Source organism: Astyanax mexicanus, chromosome 1, assembly GCF_023375975.1.
Source record: "Astyanax mexicanus isolate ESR-SI-001 chromosome 1, AstMex3_surface, whole genome shotgun sequence".
Classification (NCBI taxonomy): domain Eukaryota; kingdom Metazoa; phylum Chordata; class Actinopteri; order Characiformes; family Acestrorhamphidae; genus Astyanax; species Astyanax mexicanus.
Window position 1 is genome coordinate 70251219 of NC_064408.1, and position 23885 is coordinate 70275103.

The following is a 23885-nucleotide window of genomic DNA, read 5'->3' on the forward strand; positions in this document are numbered from 1 at the left end:
GCTCTGGATGGATCCTAAAATGGAGCACCACCATTCACTGCAGCTTGAGCCTCCTTCTCTACCATGCTCTTAGCTCCTCCCTTTCCTCTCTCAGGGTGACAACACTTCTGATTGTGTTTCTTAAAGTTACAGACACACATTTTAAAGGTGTATTCTCAATTCACCACCTGGCTACATATGTTTTATATTATATTATATTGCTTAGATAACAACTTTGGGCTTCCTGGTATTTTCTCAGTCATCTTAATGAGGTAGAGTCACCTGAAATGGCCTTCAGTTAACAGCTGTGCTGAATCTTAATGTGTTTGAGAGCATCAGTTGTAAAGTTGTAAAGAGGTAGAGTTGGGACACAGTGAAAAACCATATTTGAAAAACCTAGAGTTCCCTCTGTTGCACAGGATAAGTTGATCAGAGTTTCCAGCCTCAGAAGCCTCAGTTTAACAGCACCTCAGATAAGCACAGCTAAATGCTTCACAGAGTATTCTGGTTTGTTTAACACTTTTAAGTTTCTACATGATTCTGTATGTGTTCCTTCACAGTCTGGATGACTTCAGTATTCATTTACAATGTAGAAAAAAAATAAATAAAACATTGAATGAGAATGTGTGTCCAGTAATTTGACTGGTACTGTATGGTATACTGTATCTATTGTTTACATAGTGTAGAGGATACACAGCAAATGTAACACTTGCAGTGTTGATTTAACACTAACAAAACTGCTGTGTAGATTTGCTATCCTTTCAGTGGCAGACTGGAGTTTGATTCCCAACCCTGGAAAGTACTCATTGTTATGTTTTCCTTCTAAGGCTAGAGATATAATTGCAGTACAGCACTCAGGAGCATTAGTGTGTCAGAAAGTTTAGAAGAAACCTGCAGCCTAAGATTCCCTAAATTAGACTTATATGAATATATTTACAGAAACCATAAGCCAATACAAAATTAGCAGAAATCGTAAACCAGGAATTTGTAAAACAGATAAAAAGCTCCATTGAGCTCCATTGGCTACCAGTTGCTACTCGTATCACATTCAAAGCTCTTACAATCGCCTACAAGGTGATGACAGAACAGCTCCTTCCTACCTGCACTCACTCCTGAAGGCTTACGCTACCTCCCGGCCGCTGCGCTCCTCCAATGAACGTCGTCTCGCTTTACCAAACAAACACTCACACAAAGCAATCCAGACTGTTCTCATACAGAGTTCCCCAATGGTGGAACAAACTACCTTCCACTACCAGATCAGGAGAATCTCTCGCTATCTTTAATAAACTCCTGAAGAGAGAGCTCTTCAAAGAGCATTTACTCTCCTAACACCTCTAACTAACTACCTTCCACTACCAGATCAGGAGAATCTCTCACTATCTTTAATAAACTCCTGAATACAGAGCTCTTCAAAGAGCACTTACTCTCCTAACACCTCTAACTAACTACCTTCTACTGCCAGATCAGGAGAATCTCTCACTATCTTTAATAAACTCCTGAATACAGAGCTCTTCAAAGAGCACTTACTCTCCTAACACCTCTAACTAACTACCTTCTACTACCAGATCAGGAGAATCTCTCGCTATCTTTAATAAACTCCTGAAGACAGAGCTCTTCAAAGAGTACTTACTCTCCTAACACCTCTAACACACTAACTACTTCTAACCTCATTTCCTTCTTCCTCTCCTTCACTCCTCTATCCAATTATCTCACTTTGACCTCCTTTAAGCCCTGTCTAAAGATGTTTTACCTTTAACTTCTATTACTTTTGTACTTCACTATTGTAAGTCCCTTTGGACAAAAGCGTCTGCCAAATGTAATGTAATGTAATGTAATGTATAATGTCCCCAGCATTGAGCTGTGGAGCAATAGTGTGAACTGTAGTGTAAACAAAAAGATGATGCTATCTAATATCTTTGCGAAGAGTTGGGATGATGGGGATAGGGTGAGGTGGTGATGATCATAAAACATCCTTCTCCATCTCCTTTGATTATTGCTTTTGCCTCTGAATACAATCAAATCCTCACAGACATGCTCCAAAATCTAGTAGAAAGCCTTCTCTGGAGAGTAGATACATAAGGATAAGGGGGATAAATTGTTTTAACACCCTTCATTTTAGAAGAAACTATGAATGAGCAGGTGTCCCAAAACTGTCCATTGTAATATAATGTAAGAAAACAAGAAATCGCTTTATTTTTTGTGTGGGGGAAGTGCATCGTATAATCCTTTTTGTCATGTTTAAAAGTGTGTGTATAAGTCTAGTGATCTAAATTGCGTTTTCATCTCATGTTTTTAAAGGTTATTCTGTGCCTTTTAAAAGAACATGTTCCGTTAATGTGTTCTAAAGAACGTTTAGATGCTGGCAATTGCTTATTTTTACAGATGTAGGAAACGGATTTATGTGGTGAAGCCCTGTAGCTGTGTTTCAGACACATGCTTTATTTCATCAAGACGTTCTGCATGCATCCGGAGCTTCTTTGTATTCCAGTTGCTGTAAAGGATCAAGACAGAGGAATGATACGATGGAGACGTTTGAAGATAGAGTAGCGGAAAAGAACTATAGAGACTAAAGAAAGATGAACAATGTTTGCAAAATGGAAGAGAATACACCAGGGGTTGAAGCAGAGGGCCGAAGATGAGCAAAGATGAGGCTAAAGACTTCTAAAGTGTCTGAAGAGAAATTTGAATTTTTTTTGAAAAAGTGGAAAAAGGAAAGGGAGTGTGTGAGCCTGAGTAGACATGGGCGTGGTAGTGGGGGGAAAAGTGGACCTGACTACCCAGGGCCCGAGTAGGGAGAGGGGCCCATGAAAATCCTGATTTTTTTTTTTCGCTCACTTTCCTTTGTTTACTGGCATGGATAGGGGCCCATTAACATAGAGGGTGTACAGGGCCCAGAATTTGCTGCTACGCCCCTGTGAGTAGATATGCTTAACAAATCACAACATCATAACAAATCACTTAACAAAATAAAAAATCATAATTACATTTTTTTAAAAATGCATTTTCCAAAGTGTTTCCTTTGTAAGGCTTCAGAGTTGGAGGCAGGATGCAAATGTAAGTTGGTTCTATTAGTAGCCACATTGAAATCAAACAAAGGAACAAATTACTATAAAACATAAAACAGATAGTTTTAGCTTGAAAAAAGGTCTAACAAAAGCAGAAGTAAAACAAACAAACTAGAACAAACTAAAGATAACAAACCATAACAGACCTGTAAAACAGCAGGAATAAACAAAGCACAGAGGGGGGTCAAAAAACATGTCTGAGAACAAATGGGAAACATGGGTATATAAACCCAGACACAGCCAAGAAACACATGGGGAAGATAATGAAGGGGCTGTATTACAGACGAGACAGGTGGGAACACTAATGACAGGGTGGGGCTTGGGTGGAGACAAGAGAGAAACAAAACAGATATGATACAGAACACATGCTAAGAAAATCAATTGTACAAAATGTTATTGTTCTGTTACTGCAGAATTATTCATAGAGTGTAGGAGTGGATGATATGACTCTACAATAATAACGCAACATTTTTTTAAAACTTTTTTATGAAAGACTTTAAAAACATTATGCTGATATTATTGTACAGCAGTGACATACAGCTCTGGAAAAAATAAAGTGAACACTTAAGTTTCTGAATCAGTTTTTCTGTTTTTGCTATTTATAGGTATATGTTGAGTAAAATGAACATTTCTCACAATGGACATTTCTCCCAAATTACAAATAAAAAGATTGTCATTTAAAGCATTTATTTGCATAAAATGAGAAATGGTTGAAATAACAAAAAAGATGCAGAGCTTTCAGACCTCAAATAATGCTAAGATAAAAAAAAAAAAAATGGTGAAATAACCCTGGTTTAAATCACAGTTTTCATGCATCTTGGCATGTTGTCCTCCACCAGTCTTACACGCTGCTTTTGGATAACTTTAAGCCACTCCTGGTGCAAAAATTCAAGCAGTTCAGCTTGGTTTGATGATCTTCCTCTTGATTATCTTCCAGAGGTTTTCAATTTGGTGCAATTTAAAATGCATATCCCTGCAACTATTTAAAACAAATATTTTAATAATCATATATTTATCCATTAAAAGACAGAGCGGGTCTGTAATTGCCTCAGTCAGTGTTTGGGTGTCTGTGTGGAGGTGCGTGTAGTACATGCGTGTGGGTGAATGAGAGCTTTTCACACGGATGGTTTTAATCAAATGACACGGGCCAGGTGCCAGTGACACACCTGCTGGTAAAATGTCACACCCTGCTTGGCTGTTTCGAGTCCCCACTGGATTCTGTTTTTCCTCTCGGCCCTAACGAGCTGTCAGCCTCATCAGCACACTTGTTGACATGACAGGTGTTATCTACTGCCACTGTGTGTGTGTGAGTGTGAGAGAGAGAGAGAGAGAGAGAGAGAGAGAGAGATCCTGTAGCTGTTAGTCTGCTCTTCACTCATTCAATAGTAGCCCTTTCTCACAACCCCTCTGGTGTTCTTCAGAAGAACATGTGAAGCTGTAAAGGTCACGCCATGATCATGTGAACACTGATAGTCAACACGTTAAAACACTAAAAACACGTTAAATGTTTTATGATGGAAGCAGCTGCCCAGAGCACAGCTGTCTGTCAATCTCTTGACACAGAGCCACCAGATGCTCCCCCGGGGGACTGCACGCTCTTACTGTGCTCCAGATCCACATCACTGATCTCACTGCGAGCTTTCACTATAGCTCTCACTGGTCACTTCACTGAAGTCTTTTCCTGAAGTCATCATATATGTGGATACTGTTACCTTAAAATAACAACTACAAATACAACTGCTCATCACAACAGAGTCATTTCAAAGCAGTTCAGAATTAATTTGCTTAAATATTAAAAAAGATGAGTAATTATCATTATTATAAACACACCTTTCATATGTTATTTGCATCAGAAAACATTCAATAAAATTCAGTAAAATTAATTAAGTGTTAAGTGTCCAGAAAATTAAAGCAGATCATTCAATTAATTTTGTCAGGTTTTCAGTTTGTAAGTCAACTGTTCAACACGACTGGTTCGTTTACTTTTGAAAAGGTGATTAGGATGAAGTAATTTATATATTTCTGTCTAGTAATAAAAATATAAGCCTACTGCACGCATTGCCATTTCAGTTAGCATGTTCTTAAGCAAAATAGAATAAAATGCAGCTTTAGGTAATATCAATTAAGAAAAATCTTAACTGTATCATATGTAAAACTAATACTTCTTTCTCTTTTTCCCCCAAATTAAAATAATAACATCAACATGCAATACCTGCACTGAGTTTGACACCAAGGAATAACTATTATCTATATACAGTGTACCCGTACTGTATATATATACTATATACCTATACTATACTGTATATATATACTATATACCTATACTATACTGTATATATATACTATATATATATCGTCACTATCTTTTTTTTCTTCTTATATTATTTATATATATATATATATATTAATTTATTCATTTATTTTTTGTTTATTTATTATTACTTTTATTTTTTATTAATTTTAATGTTTTGTATTTATATTCTTGTTCTTAGTTCTATTACTCATTCAATCACTTATCATTTAATAATATTACTTTACTTCTACTATTATCTATTTACATATGTTGTATTTTATAATTTTTTTTTATTTTCATGTCAAATTAGTTTTTTATGGTATTTTAGAATTTTCTGTTTTACATATATATTTTTATTAAATGTTGATTTAAAATGCGTACTTTTATTTATTATTTTTTTTTTTTACTGTTTTATTACTTATTATTTCTAAGTTATCATTAAATGTGTTCAATCAATTCTTCCTGAGTGAAAATAAAGGTTGATTGATTGATTGATCCAATTAAAAACAAGTACCTCCAAAACAGCAACTTTACAGGAGAGAGAAAAAAATCCTTGTAACTTTCAATAGAAGTCAATGGAAAAAAGTTTATTTCAGGTCATTTTTAAGAGTTTCTATTGGTTCGTTCATCAATAAATTTTGGCACAGTATAAGGGATGTTTGGTCAAATTATGTAGTAAACTAAAAATCGATAAAAATGGAGATAAGTGTTTTTCATAGGACAGCGATAGTATAGTATATTAAGTATACAGTTTAGCAGTATACCTGCCTAATTTTGTTTAAATAATTATTGCATTATTGTATATTGTATATTATAAGCTATTACTTTTTTCTGTTTTGTGGACAAAATCCTGTATTTTCCACACAATTAGATACTTGAACTCAGCTAATTAGTGTTAGAATCAGCAACAATTACTACTGAATGTATATGTACACACTGTATATCATCAGCCACATGCAAAACATTTTAAATTGAATGGACCAATAGAAAGGCTCCAAAATGTCTAATACATTGACATCCAATAAAGACTGTGGATGTCTTTTGCTTCTCATGTAAAGTCCTTTTCAGTAATTATATTGTCTGTACTTAGCACACTTACTAGTAAGCTTTGCATCTTCTCCTTCCCTTCCCCCACTTATAACCCTTCTCCAACACCTCCCACATTCTACAGTCAAATTACAGAATAATTGGTTGAGAAGATTTCCCCCTGTTTCTGGTAAATTCAAATCGAACTTTTAAATGTTTTAGTGGTGGGCTGAATCATTGCATTTTGGTGAAAGATTACAAAAAAAACTATTTTGGTTTTAAATGTTATAAAATTATGAATTGTGCTTAATATAAAATAGGAGGTAAACGACTGTGGCACTCATTGGCATTGTGGTATTAACAGCCGTAACTGTCATTTGAAGAGGTGGCCATAAAATTGCATCTCTATTTTTTTTTCAGTTTTTCACTTTTTGAGAAAAATTAATATCTGGATGGATTCATATATTATATATTATTTAATATACACATTATACATTTATAGTGTGCCAACATTTTATATTAAAAGAACAGTAGAAATGCTCCGAAATGTGTATTACATTGACTTCCACTAAAAATATATATATATTTTTTTTTCTACTCTCATAAAGCCATTTTTGGAGATTTTAGCCTGTCAGTGATGATATATCATCTTGTCTGTTTTGCACTGCTTAAGCTAGTAAGCTTTGCATCACTTTAAATCTCTCTCCTCCCTCCCCCCACTCATCCTCCTTCAGCTACACTTCCCACATTCTACAGATGAATTATTGATGCTGTAGATAAAATGAATTGGGTCCACCTAGCAACCATTAATTCCAGGATTCCCATAGTAAATCATGGTCAATTTTGCCTAACAAGATAGAGGGTCTACGTCTAGCTGTTGCTGCCCTGTAGAAGCCGTCGGATGTACGTTTATGGTGTCCGTGTTCATTAGGAAGGGCTACCTTTGGGAAAACATGAATAGAGACAATAGAAACGCTGACTCTGTGAAAGCAGGATCTAATGTGATTCTGTGGAACTAGAAGAAGTTATTGCTGCAATACCCTTTTCTTGGCCTTAAGTATTACAGCACATTACAGTTTGTTACTGTGATGGTGGCTAAATTGCCTCCATGCCACAGCTCTATAAGACACAATCTCGGCGTCTGCCTCCCTTACCTACCAGTGTAAAACAATTTCCTATGACAGAAGATGATTATCCCTTCTGTGCTCCCGTGTCTCTGAAGCCTTGGTAGAAACTGGATTTTTAATAAAGTATTCGAACACAAGCAAGTGCTTGTTGTGTGAACAGGGGACTGGCTTGCTTGATGTATGTGTCTAATTATCATTCAGCTCTGCTAATTAGCTACAGCTTCCTTTTTAAAATCCCAGACCTCAAATGACTCCCAAATGAGTGTTTGTGTTTGTGCTAACTGCCAACTATGTGAGGTCAACCTCAATCTTAGAAAGGTACAACAACTTACTCTATATAAGGCTATGTTCACATTACCAGGGTGAAGTGACTCAAATCTGATTTTTTTGTTCAGTGTGGTTCAGATCTGATTTTTTCATGGCTGTGTGAACGTGCCAAAACAATTTTTTTTTCAATCAAATCTTATTTGTAATTTTTTTTATTTGTGGTCCTAAAATGGATATCTAATGGTATCTGTTCCATGGACATGCGACATGAATGTGAACGGTCAAATCTGAATTCATGCATCTTTTTGCTTTTACTCATGTGCTACATATGCGCTTCTCTCTCATACCCTTGTACACATCTCTTGGTGCAGCTGTGCAGCTACAGCTGCAAAAACAGCAAAAGCAAACCACCTGGTCTTTTTTCTCCTCCTCGACCTGAGCATGAACTTCAGACCAGCTGTTTGCTGTTTCTCCACTCCAGCAAAAGATGCTCCACATATGAGCTGCTAACAAACGCATCCATTTCCCTTTATAAAGCTACGAGTCCTCTCTCAAATATGAGGTTTTGTGTTGTTGGGGAAGAAGGCGACGTTTACAGTTAAGAACCCTAGGAACCTTTTATTTATTTATTTATTTATTTATTTATTTATTATTATTTTTTTTATTTTTTTTTTATTATTAGTTTAGGAACTCTTTGAAAAGATGTGTCTTCAGTCGACGTTTGAAGACCGTGAGTGACTCTGCTGTTCTGACATCCAGTGGAAGTTCATTCCACCACCTTGGTGCCAGCACAGAGAAGAGTCCGGATGTCTGTTTTCTGTGTGTTTTGAGTGATGGAGGTTCGAGCCGAGCCGTACTGGAAGCTCTAAGAGCTCTTGGTGCAGATCTGGCTTTGACCATCGCCATCAGGTATGAAGGTGCTGGTCCGTTTTTTGCCTTGTAGGCCAGCGTCAGGGTTTTGAATCGGATGCGGATGCGTTTATATACATATCAATGTGCGCATGTGAGGCATTTCAGAGACAGATTCATTCACATTACACACAGATACAGCTCACCTTTTTCTCATTTGTGAATGTGAACCTTCAAGATCTGAGCCAAATCTGATCTGAGCAATTTATCTGATTTGTGCAATGTGGCTTAATGTAATGTGAACATAGCTGTAGGATTTCAGCATGTTGCCCATCTGTTGACTAGACATTTGTGTGTCACAGTTGTCAGTGTTGTGCGTGAACGAGTTCAAAAGAATGCGTTCATTGAACACGCTAATTTTATCGTGAACGTTGAACTGAACACAACACATTATTTAATAAAGAACTTGAACGTGGATTAGTTCACATTATGTGTCATAAACGGCAGACATCACTGTGAATTAACGTTGGCTAGAGAGCGCGGAGGGCGAGGGCAAGGGCGAGAGAGAGAGAGAGAGAGAGAGAGAGAGACCAATGACGAGAGCGCGGAGCGCGAGGGCGAGAGAGAGAGAGAGAGAGAGACCAATGACGAGAGCGCGGAGCGCGAGGGCAAGAGAGAGAGAGAGAGAGAGAGAGAGAGAGACCAATGACGAGAGCGCGGAGCGTGAGGGCGAGAGAGAGAGAAAGAGAGAGAGAGAGACCAACGACGAGAGCGCGGAGCGCGAGGGCGAGAGAGAGAGAAAGAGAGAGAGAGAGACCAACGACGAGAGCGCGGAGCGCGAGGGCGAGAGAGAGAGAGAGAGAGAGAGACCAATGACGAGAGCGCGGAGCGCGAGGGCAAGAGAGAGAGAGAGAGAGAGAGAGAGAGAGAGAGAGAGAGAGAGACCAATGACGAGAGCGCGGAGCGTGAGGGCGAGAGAGAGAGAAAGAGAGAGAGAGAGACCAACGACGAGAGCGCGGAGCGTGAGGGCGAGAGAGAGAGAAAGAGAGAGAGAGACCAACGACGAGAGCGCGGAGCGCGAGGGCGAGAGAGAGAGAGAGAGAGAGAGAGAGAGAGAGAGAGAGAGAGAGAGAGACCAATGACGAGAGCGCGGAGCGTGAGGGCGAGAGAGAGAGAAAGAGAGACCAACGACGAGAGCGCGGAGCGTGAGGGCGAGAGAGAGAGAAAGAGAGAGAGAGAGACCAACGACGAGAGCGCGGAGCGCGAGGGCGAGAGAGAGAGAGAGAGAGAGAGAGAGAGAGAGACCAATGACGAGAGCGCGGAGCGCGAGGGCAAGAGAGAGAGAGAGAGAGAGAGAGAGAGAGAGAGAGAGAGACCAATGACGAGAGCGCGGAGCGTGAGGGCGAGAGAGAGAGAAAGAGAGAGAGAGAGACCAACGACGAGAGCGCGGAGCGTGAGGGCGAGAGAGAGAGAAAGAGAGAGAGAGAGACCAACGACGAGAGCGCGGAGCGCGAGGGCGAGAGAGAGAGAAAGAGAGAGAGAGAGACCAACGACGAGAGCGCGGAGCGCGAGAGAGAGAGACCAACGACGAGAGCGCGGAGCGCGAGGGCGAGAGAGAGAGAGAGAGAGACCAATGACGAGAGCGCGGAGCGCGAGGGCAAGAGAGAGAGAGAGAGAGAGAGAGAGACCAATGACGAGAGCGCGGAGCGAGAGAGAGAGAGAGAGTCCGACGACGAGAGCGTGGAGCGCGAGGGCAATAGAGAGAGATACAGAGAGAGAGAGAGAGAGAGAGTGAGAGAAAGTGCTGCAATAAAAAAAAAATGGCTAGTAGAAGTGATGACACAGAGACAGATGAACAGATGAACATTTTCATCACCTGGTAAGAAACCCACAATTGCAGTGTCATGAGCAAATGTCTATAATGAGCAGTTTCAAAGAATGTATAGTGATTTCTAGCTTGTAGTGTGAAAAAAAAGTCAAATAAACTGAACTTTGAACTAGTTCAGAATTAAAATTGTGAACTTTGAACGTGAACTGTTCACTTTGAGCATGTATGAACTGAACTTGACCTAGTTCAGGAAAGCTGTGAACTGGCACAACACTGATAGTTGTAGCACAGTAGTGTTGATATATATATATTGGGACATATTAGGGGCCAAAAAAGGTCCTCATCATTTGAGTGAAGAAATGCTGAAATTTTCACCTGCTTCAGTCCACTAGAGGTCTGCATGGACCTGATTATTAATATCCCTGCCAGCTGGCATCAAGCACGTTACGCCCCCTCTAGCGTCACTCCTGTCGCATCTGCAAAATCTAGTGTCAAACCTGTCCGCACCCACCAGCTCTCCCTTTCTGTGGACCTTAGCCTTCCACATTCTTCTCTACACCTACCCGTCTCGAGGACGTCTTATTCATGGGCTGCTCTGTCTTGCTCTGTCTCCAGTTCAGCACATGCAGAAACTGAATAAAGTTCCCATCAGCAGCCAGCAGTGAATACGCTCCTCTCCCAGTTCCCGATAATACCCTTGATTCCTATCTAATTAACTTAGTCAAGACACTTTTAGCTCACCATAGGATACTTTTAAAAAGGCTAAATGCCTAAAAAATGATGTAGGAGGTGAAGTGAAGAAAGTCTAGAGCTCTATCTGGACGGGATTAGTTTCTCAGGGGGACGTCTGTAAAAAAAAAAAAAAAATCTATTTATAGTGATAAAAGTCTTACATCCGGACTGCAATTGAAAAAAAAAAACAGAGGGACCAGTTAGATTTTAGTCTTTCTCGGTCACATGACATCACGTTCAGTAGCTCCTCTATTTTCACTCGCTGTTGTGTTTATGTAAATCTATGTGGAAATGTGTACTCAAAGTGTAATTACAGTGTGTAGCAGTGGACAAATAGCTTTTATAATATTTTATTAAACACGAGGTGATGCAACTCAGAGATGTGCATCCAGACGGGACAAAAATTTCCTTACAACCAAGGATTTCAGTGAAAAACAGTAGATAATTTAGCCTTTTAGATAATTTTTATTCAAAGGACGTCTGAGAAAAGCACATACATGGTAGTTCCAGACGGGAATAAAATCACAGAAGACACCCCATAAAAGAGAAAATTATCCCAGGACCCCCTGATAAACTAATCCTGTCCGGATAGGGTTTACTATAAATGCAAATAATTAATCTTTTCTCAAATCTGGGACAAATATCTGATGAGTATACATGCCTATTAGTCTTTCCATGATTTAGCAGGAATGGCAAACAATGTAAGGAAAGACTTTAGGTTTCAATCCCATTTCTCTTTTGTACCCTTATCCCTTGTTTTCCAGTGTTTTAAGTGATGAAATCCTATACCTAAGAACTAGGACAAGCCTTCAAGCCCGTAATACAGATATAGATATAGCAGTGGTGCATTAAAGTTCAGCAACCTAGCTGCTGATTAACTAGTTATCTTTAGGGCATTGTATGTCTTCAGAAAGGGGGGAGGTGGTCTAGAAATTAATAATTATTGTCTATTCCTTGAAATTAGCTTTTATAACCTTTTCTTTTCTTTTTTTTCTGTTTCAACTTGGTTATTGGTTGTTTGTGTCGCCATCTTGCCAGTGATTCTCAGTCCTCTGTGCGTCAGTCTCTGTTGGAAGGGTCATATAGCCCTATAATCTCCCCTAATTGGGACACCTTACTGATAGAACAAAGGATATCAATATTATTCCGGGTCCTTTTATTCATGTTAATCACAACAATATTCTGTGATTAATCATGATAAACAACAATTTAAAATCCTTGTACAGTACATTTGCAAGGGAAAAAAATACTAAGAAATGTGTGTTGTGGTGCACATTGCAAACAGCCAGAAACAGATAAACATTCTCATGCAGTTTATGAAAGCTGAATTTTGTTTTTAGACTAATTGGGTCCTTCTGATTCCAAATAGCAAGGGTCGTTTTTACATTAAAATAAACTACTGTCCCCAAATAAGAACAAATTACTTCCAATGTTTAGTTTTTAAACTTGTTAGGTTCAAATAGCTAGAATAAATAAAAACGCCACCAAGCAAAAGTCTGGGTAAGGAGGTAAAAAATATTTGTATACAAGTTCCCAAATTAATTGTGTATTATATTTATATTTTAAAAAAATAACACCGACAACATGAATTACATCACAATCCCAATGGTATCAATGTTTTTTTTTCTGATTCCATGGTCAGAAAATGATCTCAGATAAAGTGCTTTAGGATGATTAACACAAATAGTAGGCAGTAACAGATGGATTGCAGCAAGGGTGCCCAAGCCTGCTCCAGGAGATCTAGCACCCTGGAGAGTTCGGATCCAACAAACTTGCCTCCAATATTGTATACTGTGTTAGATTAGAGGAGACAGGTTAGAGTTTAACTCTACAAAGTGTACCTGGCGCCAGGGTCTCCTGATTTTCTTAGGTTTTGTACTATATACAGTACCATAAGGTGGGTCTACAAAATAGGTAGATGTTTCTGATAAAGTGGCCAGGGAATATATAACACAACCAGTACACAGTCTTCCCATTAGCATTGTGAGTCTTCTGCCAGCACTTGTTTATTTAAAGGCTGTTTGAAGTGATTTGAAACCTCTTTGCGTTGTTTCAGGATCCTATATCGGACTCCACTGCAGTTGGCCACCTGCCAGCGTCGGGCAGCTCCCCACGGAACGCCACGCGGGCGGAAGACTCCGTGCTGCCGGTAACTCACTGCACTTTTCTGGTTGTCATGCTGTTCTTTTTCTGGCACGTCTCTAATGCCAGAGTCACTCTCTGCTTTTTATCTTTAACCCGTCCCATAAGCTTTGGCTTATTGAGCGGGGAGGCACTAACGGTGTTGTAATTTCATGTTAATGATGCTTTGGAACACTTCACCCCATGTGTTTATTTGTCTGAAGTGATTTTAGATGTGAGTCAGTCCACACACACACACACACACACACACTCTTACACACACAGACAATCTACATACACCAGAACAATCACTGAAGCATCGTCTCCAGTTCTTTTTATTGGCCCCAACTATCTAACATTTTGCAGGTCTTGAAAACAGTAGAGCTGCAACTAATGATTATTTAGGTAGTCGACTAATCTGATAATTATTTTTTCGATTACTCAACTAGTCAGCCACACTGAAACAAAAATGAAGAGTAAAATTTACTTAAAAAAAGTTTTGCAACTTTCTGCATTTGCTTTGTTTAAGTAAATTAAATTCGAAATAAATTTAAGTAACTTTAACTCGGTTTCAAGACTTGTTACATAAAGTAAATAAGTGAACTGAATTCAGTCAATCCTTTCTTTTATTAAACTTTACTTAATTACCTAATTACAATTACTCAATGTATACAATATTACCTAATTACAATTACTCAATTTATACAATATTACTCAAATCATTTATGATACATAATATATTATAATTCCTGGAATGAAAATATTTTTAAAGAATGTATTACATGCCATCCATGTGTTAAGACAATATATAATAATATATATAAAATATTTACATTTAAGGAATTATAACATATTATGTTTCATAAATGAGTTGAGTAATATTGTATAGATTAAGTAATTGTAATTAGGTAATATTGTATGCAGAAATTAAGTAAAGTTTACTAAAAGAAAGGATTGACTGAAGTTCAGTTCACTTATTTACTCTATGTAACATTTAAGTCTTTAAACTGAGTTAAAGTTACTGAATTTTTTTTAAATTAAAGTTACTTAAAAAAAGCAAATGCAGAAAATTGCAAACCTTTTTTTAAGTAAATTTTACTCATCATTTTTTTTCAGTGCATGTTCTCCATCTCTAAAAACTATAGAAACAGCTGAACATGAGATTTAAAATGCATTTAAATGTCTACATATTGTTTAATCGTGGAAAGTACTGATATTTAGCGAGTAAATATGTAATCTGTGTTTTTGGAGACACAAACTAAGTTGAGTGTAAACTGTGTGAGTGAGTTATTTACCCATCTCTCATTGCATTTCTGTCACCATCTTTTTATGCAATGCAGTACTGCTACAAATGAACAATTAGTCGACAATGAAATTTGTAGTCGACAAATTTAAACAATCGACATTGTCGATTATATTGACTAATCGTTGCAGCCCTAGTGAACAGAAAAGCCTCAGCATGGTCAGATCATATGTCTCCTATGTGCCAATTAGCAGCCACCTACAGCTGCCTTACTGACAGTGAAAGAATCCATGCATTTGTATTAAATGCTTAGTGTGCACAAAAGCAAGTCGGATGATAAATGACTAGTAAGAGATTTACATTAAAAGATGCGTAGCCTGGAGACGAGCATCAAGCCGTTCATAGTGACTGCCTTGCAAAACCTTGCAAAACCCTTTGGGTTATGGTGTCTGAGTCTTACGAACCACATCTATTTTTACATCCCCTTCCTCTGTGTCAGTGTCTGGGGAAAATTGCTCCTTTCAGGAATATAAAGCATGTTTGAGAAATTACCCTCATGATTATGTGACGGATGAAGAAAAAAAAAAAGATACAGAGGGCCACGGTAGAGGAGGAAATGCTAATTAAAAATGTGAGGGGCACATCACCGCTGCTATTTATAAGAGAGTCCAGGGCTGACAGATTGCCATTTGCTAATGCGGCAGCAGATGCAACAAATATCCACCTCCAGTACCATCTTCTTATTGGTCTTCTGGTCTTCTGTAGAAAAATGCAGACCCTGTTGTCAGGTGTGCACATGAACCCTGGTCTTCGCTGTTATACATACAGGGGTTGGACAATGAAACTGTCCAACACTTGGTTTTAGAGCACAATAATTTTTTGTCCCGATGGACAGTTCTGGTGGAAACAGGAGATTTGAGGTGTACATTGAATTCTGCCGTGATTTGGGCAGCTGTGGTTTTATGTTTTTTGGATACAATCCAGGTTAGCACCCGAACATCCCTTTCAGACAGCTTCCTCTTGCGTCCACAGTTAATCCTGTTGGATGTGGTTGGTCCTTCTTAGTGGTATGCTGATATTACCCTGGATACTGTGACTCCTGATACATCATAAAGCCTTGCTGTCTTGGTCACAGATGCGCCAGCAAGTCGTGCACCAACAATTTGTCCTCTTTTGAACTCTGGTATGTCACACGTAATGTTGTGTGCATTGCAATATTTTGAGCAAAACTGTGCTCTTACCCTGCTAACTGAACCTTCACACTCTGCTCTTACTGGTGCAATAATGTGCAATTAATGAAGATTGGACACCAGGCTGTTCCAATTTAGCCATGAAACCTCCCACACTAAAATGACAGGTGTGGTGGAAATTCAAGTGACAGAAGTTCTACACAAAATCTCTGAGGCTGGATCAAGTGAGTAGCATTTATTGGAGGAGATAGCACAACAGACAATGCAGAATCCTCTCTCCCAGATATACTAACAGTCACAGTGTTATATAGGGTTTTCCACGCCCTTTGAGGGCTGCACAACCCACCCTTGCAGGACCGGCTGGAGCGGGTCTGGTTACTGGGCTGTTTTCAGCTAACAGTCCTCATTGGGGTATGTTATATGACCCCTCTTAAGCAACCTGGAATCACAAAGTTACATAGGCCGTAAAAACAGTCCATACATGACTTTAAATGTGATGGAAATGTATTGATTACTTGGTGCAAATAATGCAAAGGGATTATTTTACTGTGATTTGTCCATGTGATTCTCTCTATCAATATTTTTTTTATATAAATTAAGTTTTTTTTAATAAATTAAGTTATAAACACTAACATTAAATTAATAACCTTAAAAAACACGTACAACACATAAAGAGACAGAACAACAGTGATGTTTCCTTTTTTTAACATATCTAATAAAATAATATAGAAAGTCAGTTTAGTCCTTTATGTATGTATATGTAGTTATAGTTAAAGAAATAAAGTTATTAACACAAATATTAATGATGACTGATGGAAAAGACAAAGTAAGATAAGCACCTTGTAAGATTTGTTTATACTGTTCAACAGTATAAACACATGTGGAATCACTTTTTGGTACACAACCGGCCACTTTCTATTTTTGTGTTGTAAGTGCTTATTAATGGTTTATATCCTAATTAAAAAACATTAATAAACTCATTTTTGAACTATGTATATAGATTTTGCTACAAAGGAGCCTTATTTTAAAGTGGTATCCATAATGTGAATTCAAAAACTGTCCCTTACACTAAGTCAAAAATGTAACTTTTTTTTTTTTTAATTTTACAAAGTCAAATAAATATAATGTAATTTTTTAACATTAACTTTCATTGAAAATTAAGAATGTTTATCTCTCTCCTGTTTAGTTGAAGCTGTTTTGGAGGTACTTGTTTTTTTTTTATTGGACTGCAACTATATGCGTTCTGTTTCTCCAGAGTGTTTCTCTCCAGAGTGTCTTCTGCTTTCTTTCATTAGCTAGAGGTCCTCATTTCATTGTGAGCACTTCAAAAGCTGTAGACTAAGCAAATAAACCATCATCTCTGTCGGCAGCCAGAGCACATGTTAGGATCTACAGTCGAAACAATGCTGCAGGGTTTTGTAAGCTTGTTTGGATTCCTTGAGGCCTCCTATTTTCAGTGAGTGTAGGCTGGCAATAGATATTTAGCTTTTGTTTTGTTGGAGGAGCCATTGTTTGGGTGTTGTGTGTGGGTGTACCTGCAGCAGAGCATGATCTTTGTCTCGCATCCCAAGCCAGAAACACTAAAATATCTCCTCAAAGCACTCAGTCCTCCCTCCTTATAGTGTGGACATTTCCGAAGCTATATTTAGACTATGGCAAATTCGACCGTATCTTATTTGGATGGTGGCTGTGGTCACTATCTAATGAGCAGACTTTGCGCTGTTCCACCAGATGGTCGTTCTGTTTTCTTCAGGAAATCTACATTCGCTCCGACTTGAAGAGGAGATGTGAGATGGTGAAAGGAAGCCATGCTGCCCAAAGCAGCTTCTTCTCTCCTCCTTCTCTGACATGAAAGCAGTCAGATCAAAGTAGCTATAGATAAAATAAAGCAGACCTGTGGAGCTATAGGAGCCCTCAAAATAGAATCATGCTCATGTGAGGAGGTTCTGGAAGGAGCTTCACACTTTCTTTATGTTGTGGATCACATATAGTATATGTATATATATATATATATATATATATATATATATATATATATATATATATATATATATATATATATATTTATATAACATAAGCATATGTGTGTGTGTGTGTGTGTGTGTGTGTGTGTGTGTGTGTGTGTGTGTGTGTGTGTGTGTGTGTGCATGAAGGGGTCATCTACCTTTGTACTTTAAGCTGTCATACAATCATTCATACTGTCTTGTTGTTTAAAGTATAGATAACAGTTTACTCTGTTTTGTATTTTTTCTATATAGTTAAAACCATAAAGCAGAGGAAACTTCTCCTACTTTGTTCTGTTTTTTTAAGACTGTAGTTTTACATTATTTCTGCACATACACATATGTATAATTATGCAGGTGATGCTGCAGTTATATTGCTTAAATCATTATTTATTATATTTATTATATGTCACGGTGGTGTTAATTTCCAACATTATTTCAGGGTGTTTTTTAAATCATGAAATGAAAAAATGTTTGTTTTTTACTTGAAGTACATTTACAATCATTATTGTTTTTTTATAAAGAATAAAAAATGTACAGTATCCCTTAAATGTTTGGATACACCCCATCTCATTACAATTTTGCTTCATTTGTATTATTCTCTATACTATAGATTAATATTAAAGACATCAAAACTATGAAGGAACACATATGCCATTGTGAAGTAAACCAAAAAATGTTAAACAAGCCAAAATATGTAATATATACTTTAAAGTAGCACCTTTTGCTTTAATGCCAACTTTACCCACTCTTGGCTTTAGTGAATCTCTCAGTCAGATATATGAGGTAAAACCTGAAATGTTTCTCCAGCTGTTTTAAAGGTACTGGACTTTTGTTTACTGCATTTCCTTCACTCTCTTTTTTCTACTACCCAACTGCATAAGTGTTTCTTTATAGTTTTTAAGTATTTAATAATCATTTAGAATGTAGTAAATAATAAAAATAAAGAACACATATTGAATGAAAATGTGTCCAAACTTTTGACTGGTACTCAAGTCATTTTTTTATGTGGCAACATTCCTTTTCTATAATTATGCTGAGTTTATAAGGAATTTTACGTAGTCTTGCTTATGTGGTTGACTTTGAAATATAATCGATTCCTAACTGCACTGTGTTTCTCCTCTCTTTATGCTGCAGGGTCTCAGCAGTCTGTTCAGCTCGCTGAAGGTGGTGCGTCTGCTGCGTTTGGGGCGTGTAGCTCGAAAGCTGGACCACTATCTGGAATACGGAGCTGCTGTGCTGGTCCTGCTTGTCTGCGTCTTTGGCCTGGTGGCTCACTGGCTGGCCTGTATCTGGTACAGCATCGGTGATTATGAAGTGATTGACGAGGTCACCAACACCATCAAGACGGACAGCTGGCTGTATCAGTTAGCCATAAGCATCGGCACACCTTACCGATACAACGCCAGCGGATCGGGCCAGTGGGAGGGCGGTCCCAGTAAAGACACTCTCTACATATCATCCCTCTACTTCACCATGACCAGCCTCACAACCATAGGCTTTGGGAACATCGCTCCAACCACGGACGGGGAGAAGATCTTCTCTGTGGCCATGATGATGGTGGGCTGTAAGTGTTCTTCACTGGCTATGATAACTGCTTATGTTTTGTATCTTGAACTAAAGCTTGGTAAAAGTATTGATTTTGGTATTGGCTGTGTACAGATATACTCTAAACCACACGAACGCAATGTTCTCCAGTTTTGGCAGTCAGCTCTAGAGTGACTTTACATGGAAAAATAGTCTACATACAGTAAACCTCAAGTGGCATTCTCTTTAAGGTTTATCAGTCACATGTTGTTCAAGCTAGTCAATATTAGTGAATCCTAGCCGATATTAATTAACTGACAGTGCTAAAAGAATTATTTTCTACAGCTTTTAACTTAATAATAATGTTCCTCAATCAAAACCCATAGAAAATAAAATGAAATAAACAGTGCAAACTTATTTTCAGAATATTGTCCTAAGAAAAAAAAAAAAAAATCCAGCAAACTATACGTCAAACATGACTAATATAATCTGTTTAAATCCTACTTCACTGCCAAGAGGGCAATCCCAGAAACTTTCTTTTCAAAATGCTGACAACCACAGAATTGACATTTTACAGCAGTAAGAAGGAATTCCTATTTAAGATATGAACTACAGTTTAAATTCTCTGCCTGAACCCGAGCCCGACCCAATGTCCGACCTAAACTCGGGCTGGGTCGAGACTGTATTTTTCCCACCACTTTTCTCGGTCCAGGTCGGGCTGGGCTCAGGAAAATAGTCTGTGATGTAGCGTCTGTTTTTTTGTGTTTTAGAACGTTAGAATCACGCAGCTCTGGGGCTCACGCACACGTGAGCTCCTCCACTTGTCCACATTACACACTTGACTTGCAGAGCTTGCAGGTTTATGCTTTTTAATTAATTAACATAATTCTAAAGAGATTTCACTTATTCTAACGGTCTGAAATATTTTAGGAAGCTCAGTTTTGATGCTCTACTTACAAAAAAAATGATGGGTTTAAATCGTGCTCTGGCACATAATGACAGTTTATGGGGCGGGGTGGGTCGGGCTCGGGCAGAACATGCACAGGCTTGTGACAGATCTGGCTGTTTTTTTTTGGGCCCGATCTAAGCTCTAAAGTGGGCCCACTATAAAGGGTAAAAGTGTGGATTGCAGGGGCTCTAAACCATATATTTGTATAGTCCTTAACACAATGATGCAATTGGATTTGGGGGTCCAGCAGCTTTTCTTTTTTTTGTAATGTTTATTTCTTTATTATGCATGCAGTTTCTTTAGGTTTAAGGTGGAACCAAACATTCATTTAGGAAACAAGGTCTAGTTTTATGTGGACTGTTAAAGCACTTTACATATACTATGGGCACAATGTTACGTGAGCTCTGTTTTAAGGTGGAATTGAAAATGTGTACATGAAACTGAAATCCTCATACTCTAGTGGCTGTAAGTGGCAGTAAGTAAGTTATTTAGTAGAATTAGTTGCTTGTATATGAGTGCTGACAGATGTAGATTTTTTTGATGGCTGGTGCCTTAATGTAACAGGTCCAGGTCTAAATTGTGTATGGTTGCAACCAATATTTTGCTGTATAATATATTGTTTATGACCCTGACTGCAAAGGTTATTGTGTGGTATGAGCCACATTATCTGGTATAATGATCTTTTTACCCTACAAGACACTGTAAGGATTGTATAAGACTACACTTCACTGAAGCATGGCACCTGCGCTGTACTGTTTTTTTTTTGTTTCACTTTATACCCTAAAGAAAAACTTGACCCTCCAGTTGTCAGTGTATAATATGCACTCTGCCTGTGACATAAAACATCATACAAGGGCTCTACTAAATAAAACATCAGAGCTTTATTACATATAGATCACATATGTTGTGCTCAGAGAATAGCTGAAACTGTGCAGAGCAGAGGGACTCAGGGACGTGACTTGAAATACACTGTTCTTGAGACTCTCTGGAATTAGATGCAGGTGTGGCACAGCGACTAAACCGAATGTCAGATTGGTCAGATTGTGTTTGTTTACTCCAGGCTTAAGGCATGAGTTTCATGGCCTGGCCATTGTGTGAAAATGTATTATGAAGATTTAGAATGATGCCGCTTCTGTCATATAAATATAGACATCATCAAATGCAGTGTCCATAATCCCAAAAATGTATTAACAACAATTTATGAAGTCTAGTAAACTGTATCTGCAGCTAAACAGCATAAAATCTCATAAAAAATGCACAGGCATGTGCAGCCTTTAATGCACCTCGTATAACATCACCCATAGCCCTCGGTAGCTCGGTCTGTGTGTATTACCGTCAAAATATCTCCTCTGAGGATCTGAGCAGTCTAAGGGCCCTGAAATAGTCCTGCCCCAGCCTGAGGGTGCATATGTAGCAGCAGCCACCCTGAGCCCAGCACTGTTTTTAAAGCACCAGCGGCTGAAACAGACCAGGACTAAACTGACCAGGAAGGCTAGGAAGGCAGTGGTAGGTGGCAGCAGCCACAACAGGAGAACACATAGACAGTTGAGTGAAGGAGTAAAAAGAAGAAGTGACTGGACATTGATTGACAGCAAACAGCTGAAGCGTATTTGCTTGTCCTTGGAGAAGCAGAAGAAAAGGTTTATTTTGGGAAGCCCAAAAGTCAAATTACGGTGTGCTAAAAAAAAGGTTTAGATTTTTTTTAGAAATCTACAACTTTTTCTATAGGTTAAAGTTCCACACTCTCACATCTCATTCTTTTTTTCTCACAAATATCTTTATTAATTTTTAGCATTTTACAACCACAAATCATCCCCCCACCTAGAGACCTGCACAGGAATCTTGAAGGGCAGTTGCTCTAACCTGAAGAAAGGGCAATCATTTTTGTAGCAGTAGTGTATTTTAATTTTCATCCCTGACTCTAATTCATTAAAGTCATATACCTGATTTGATCTTTTTCCGTACAATCCCTGCTAAAGTTTTGGGTGAAAGAGACCTAAAGAAGGTCAGTGCATGTTTCTGGAAAAACAAAAAAGTGGGCGTGATATCGTCCATCGGCACAACCCTAGTTGAAATATGAAATCATATTTGCCTATATTATTTTTTCCCCTCCCTCGGAAGGGCAATATCAGCCAAGGACGGCAAAAGGGCAGTTGCCCAAGCACATTGGGCCATAGCGTCTGCACGTCACTGCCCCCACCCTAAAACCCAATGCTAACTCTATCAATACTTTACATAATTACTATTTTTACATGTTACATTTTTTTTTACAATTGCAAGAAGGGTAACCACATGTCTTTAAAGTCCTCAAGCTTCCCTTTAGCTATGTACAGTTGTGGTCAAAAGTTTACATACACTTGTAAAAAAACATAATGTTATGGCTGTCTTGAGTTTTCAATAAGTTCTACAACTCTTATTTTTCTGTGATAGAGTGATCGGAACACATACATGTTTGTCACAAAAAACAGTCATAAAATTTGGTTCTTTCATAAATTTATTATGGGTCTGCTGAAAATGTCACCAAATCTGCTGGGTCAAAAATATACATACAGCAACAAAATTTGTCAATTTTGGTGATGTAGCGAGTTGTGTCAATCAAATTAGCTTCATGTCATGGCCTCTTCACTTCTTGTAAGTGATTCTGATTGACTACAGCTGTTGACTTCTCATGAGCCCATTTAAATAGGGCTCATTTGACCCAGTGATTAGACTCAGCTACAAAAGCTACAATGGGAAAGTCAAAGGAACTCAGTGTGGATCTGAAAAAGCGAATTATTGACTTGAACAAGTCAGGGAAGTCACTTGGAGCCATTTCAAAGCAGCTACAGGTCCCAAGAGCAACTGTGCAGACAATTATACGCAAGTATAAAGTGCATGGAACAGTTGTGTCACTGCCACGATCAGGAAGAAAACGCAAGCTATCACATGCTGCCGAGAGGAGATTGGTCAGGATGGTCAAGAGTCAACCAAGAATCACCAAGAAGCAGGTCTGCAAGGATTTGGAAGCTGATGGAACACAGGTGTCAGTCTCCACAGTCAAGCGTGTTTTACATCGCCATGGACTGAGAGGCTGCCGTGCAAGAAAGAAGCCCTTGCTCCAGAAAAGGCACCTTAAGACTCGGCTGAAGTTTGCTGCTGATCACATGGACAAAGATAAAACCTTCTGGAGGAAAGTTCTCTGGTCAGACGAAACAAAAATTGAGCTGTTTGGCCACAACACCCAGCAATATGTTTGGAGGAGAAAAGGTGAGGCCTTTAATCCCAGGAACACCATGCCTACTGTCAAGCATGGTGGTGGTAGTATTATGCTCTGGGGATGTTTTGCTGCCAGTGGAACTGGTTCTTTGCAGAAAGTAAATGGGATAATGAAGAAGGAGGATTACCTCCAAATTCTGCAGGAAAACTTAAAACCATCAGCCCGAAGGTTGGGTCTTGGGCGCAGTTGGGTGTTCCAACAAGACAATGACCCAAAACACACATCAAAAGTGGTAAAGGAATGGCTAAACCAGGCTAGAATTAAGGTTTTAGAATGGCCTTCCCAAAGTCCTGACTTAAACCCCATTGAGAACATGTGGACAGTGCTAAAGAAACGGGTTCATGCAAGAAAACCATCACATTTAGCTGAACTGCACCAATTCTGTCAAGAAGAGTGGTCAAACATTCGACCTGAAGCTTGCCAGGAGCTT

At 38.5% G+C, this 23885-nt stretch overlaps 1 protein-coding gene across 1 annotated transcript in view; it reads left to right on the top strand.

Annotated features, from left to right (window-relative positions):
* The window catches only part of kcnh5a (potassium voltage-gated channel, subfamily H (eag-related), member 5a), a 171130-nt gene that overhangs the window by 56187 nt on the left and 91058 nt on the right, over positions 1-23885 (top strand). The window contains exons 7-8 of the mRNA XM_007256657.3: positions 13223-13315; positions 18861-19290. Of these exons, the coding sequence (XP_007256719.3) occupies positions 13223-13315; positions 18861-19290 (523 nt within the window). The remainder of the gene's footprint in view (positions 1-13222; positions 13316-18860; positions 19291-23885) is intronic.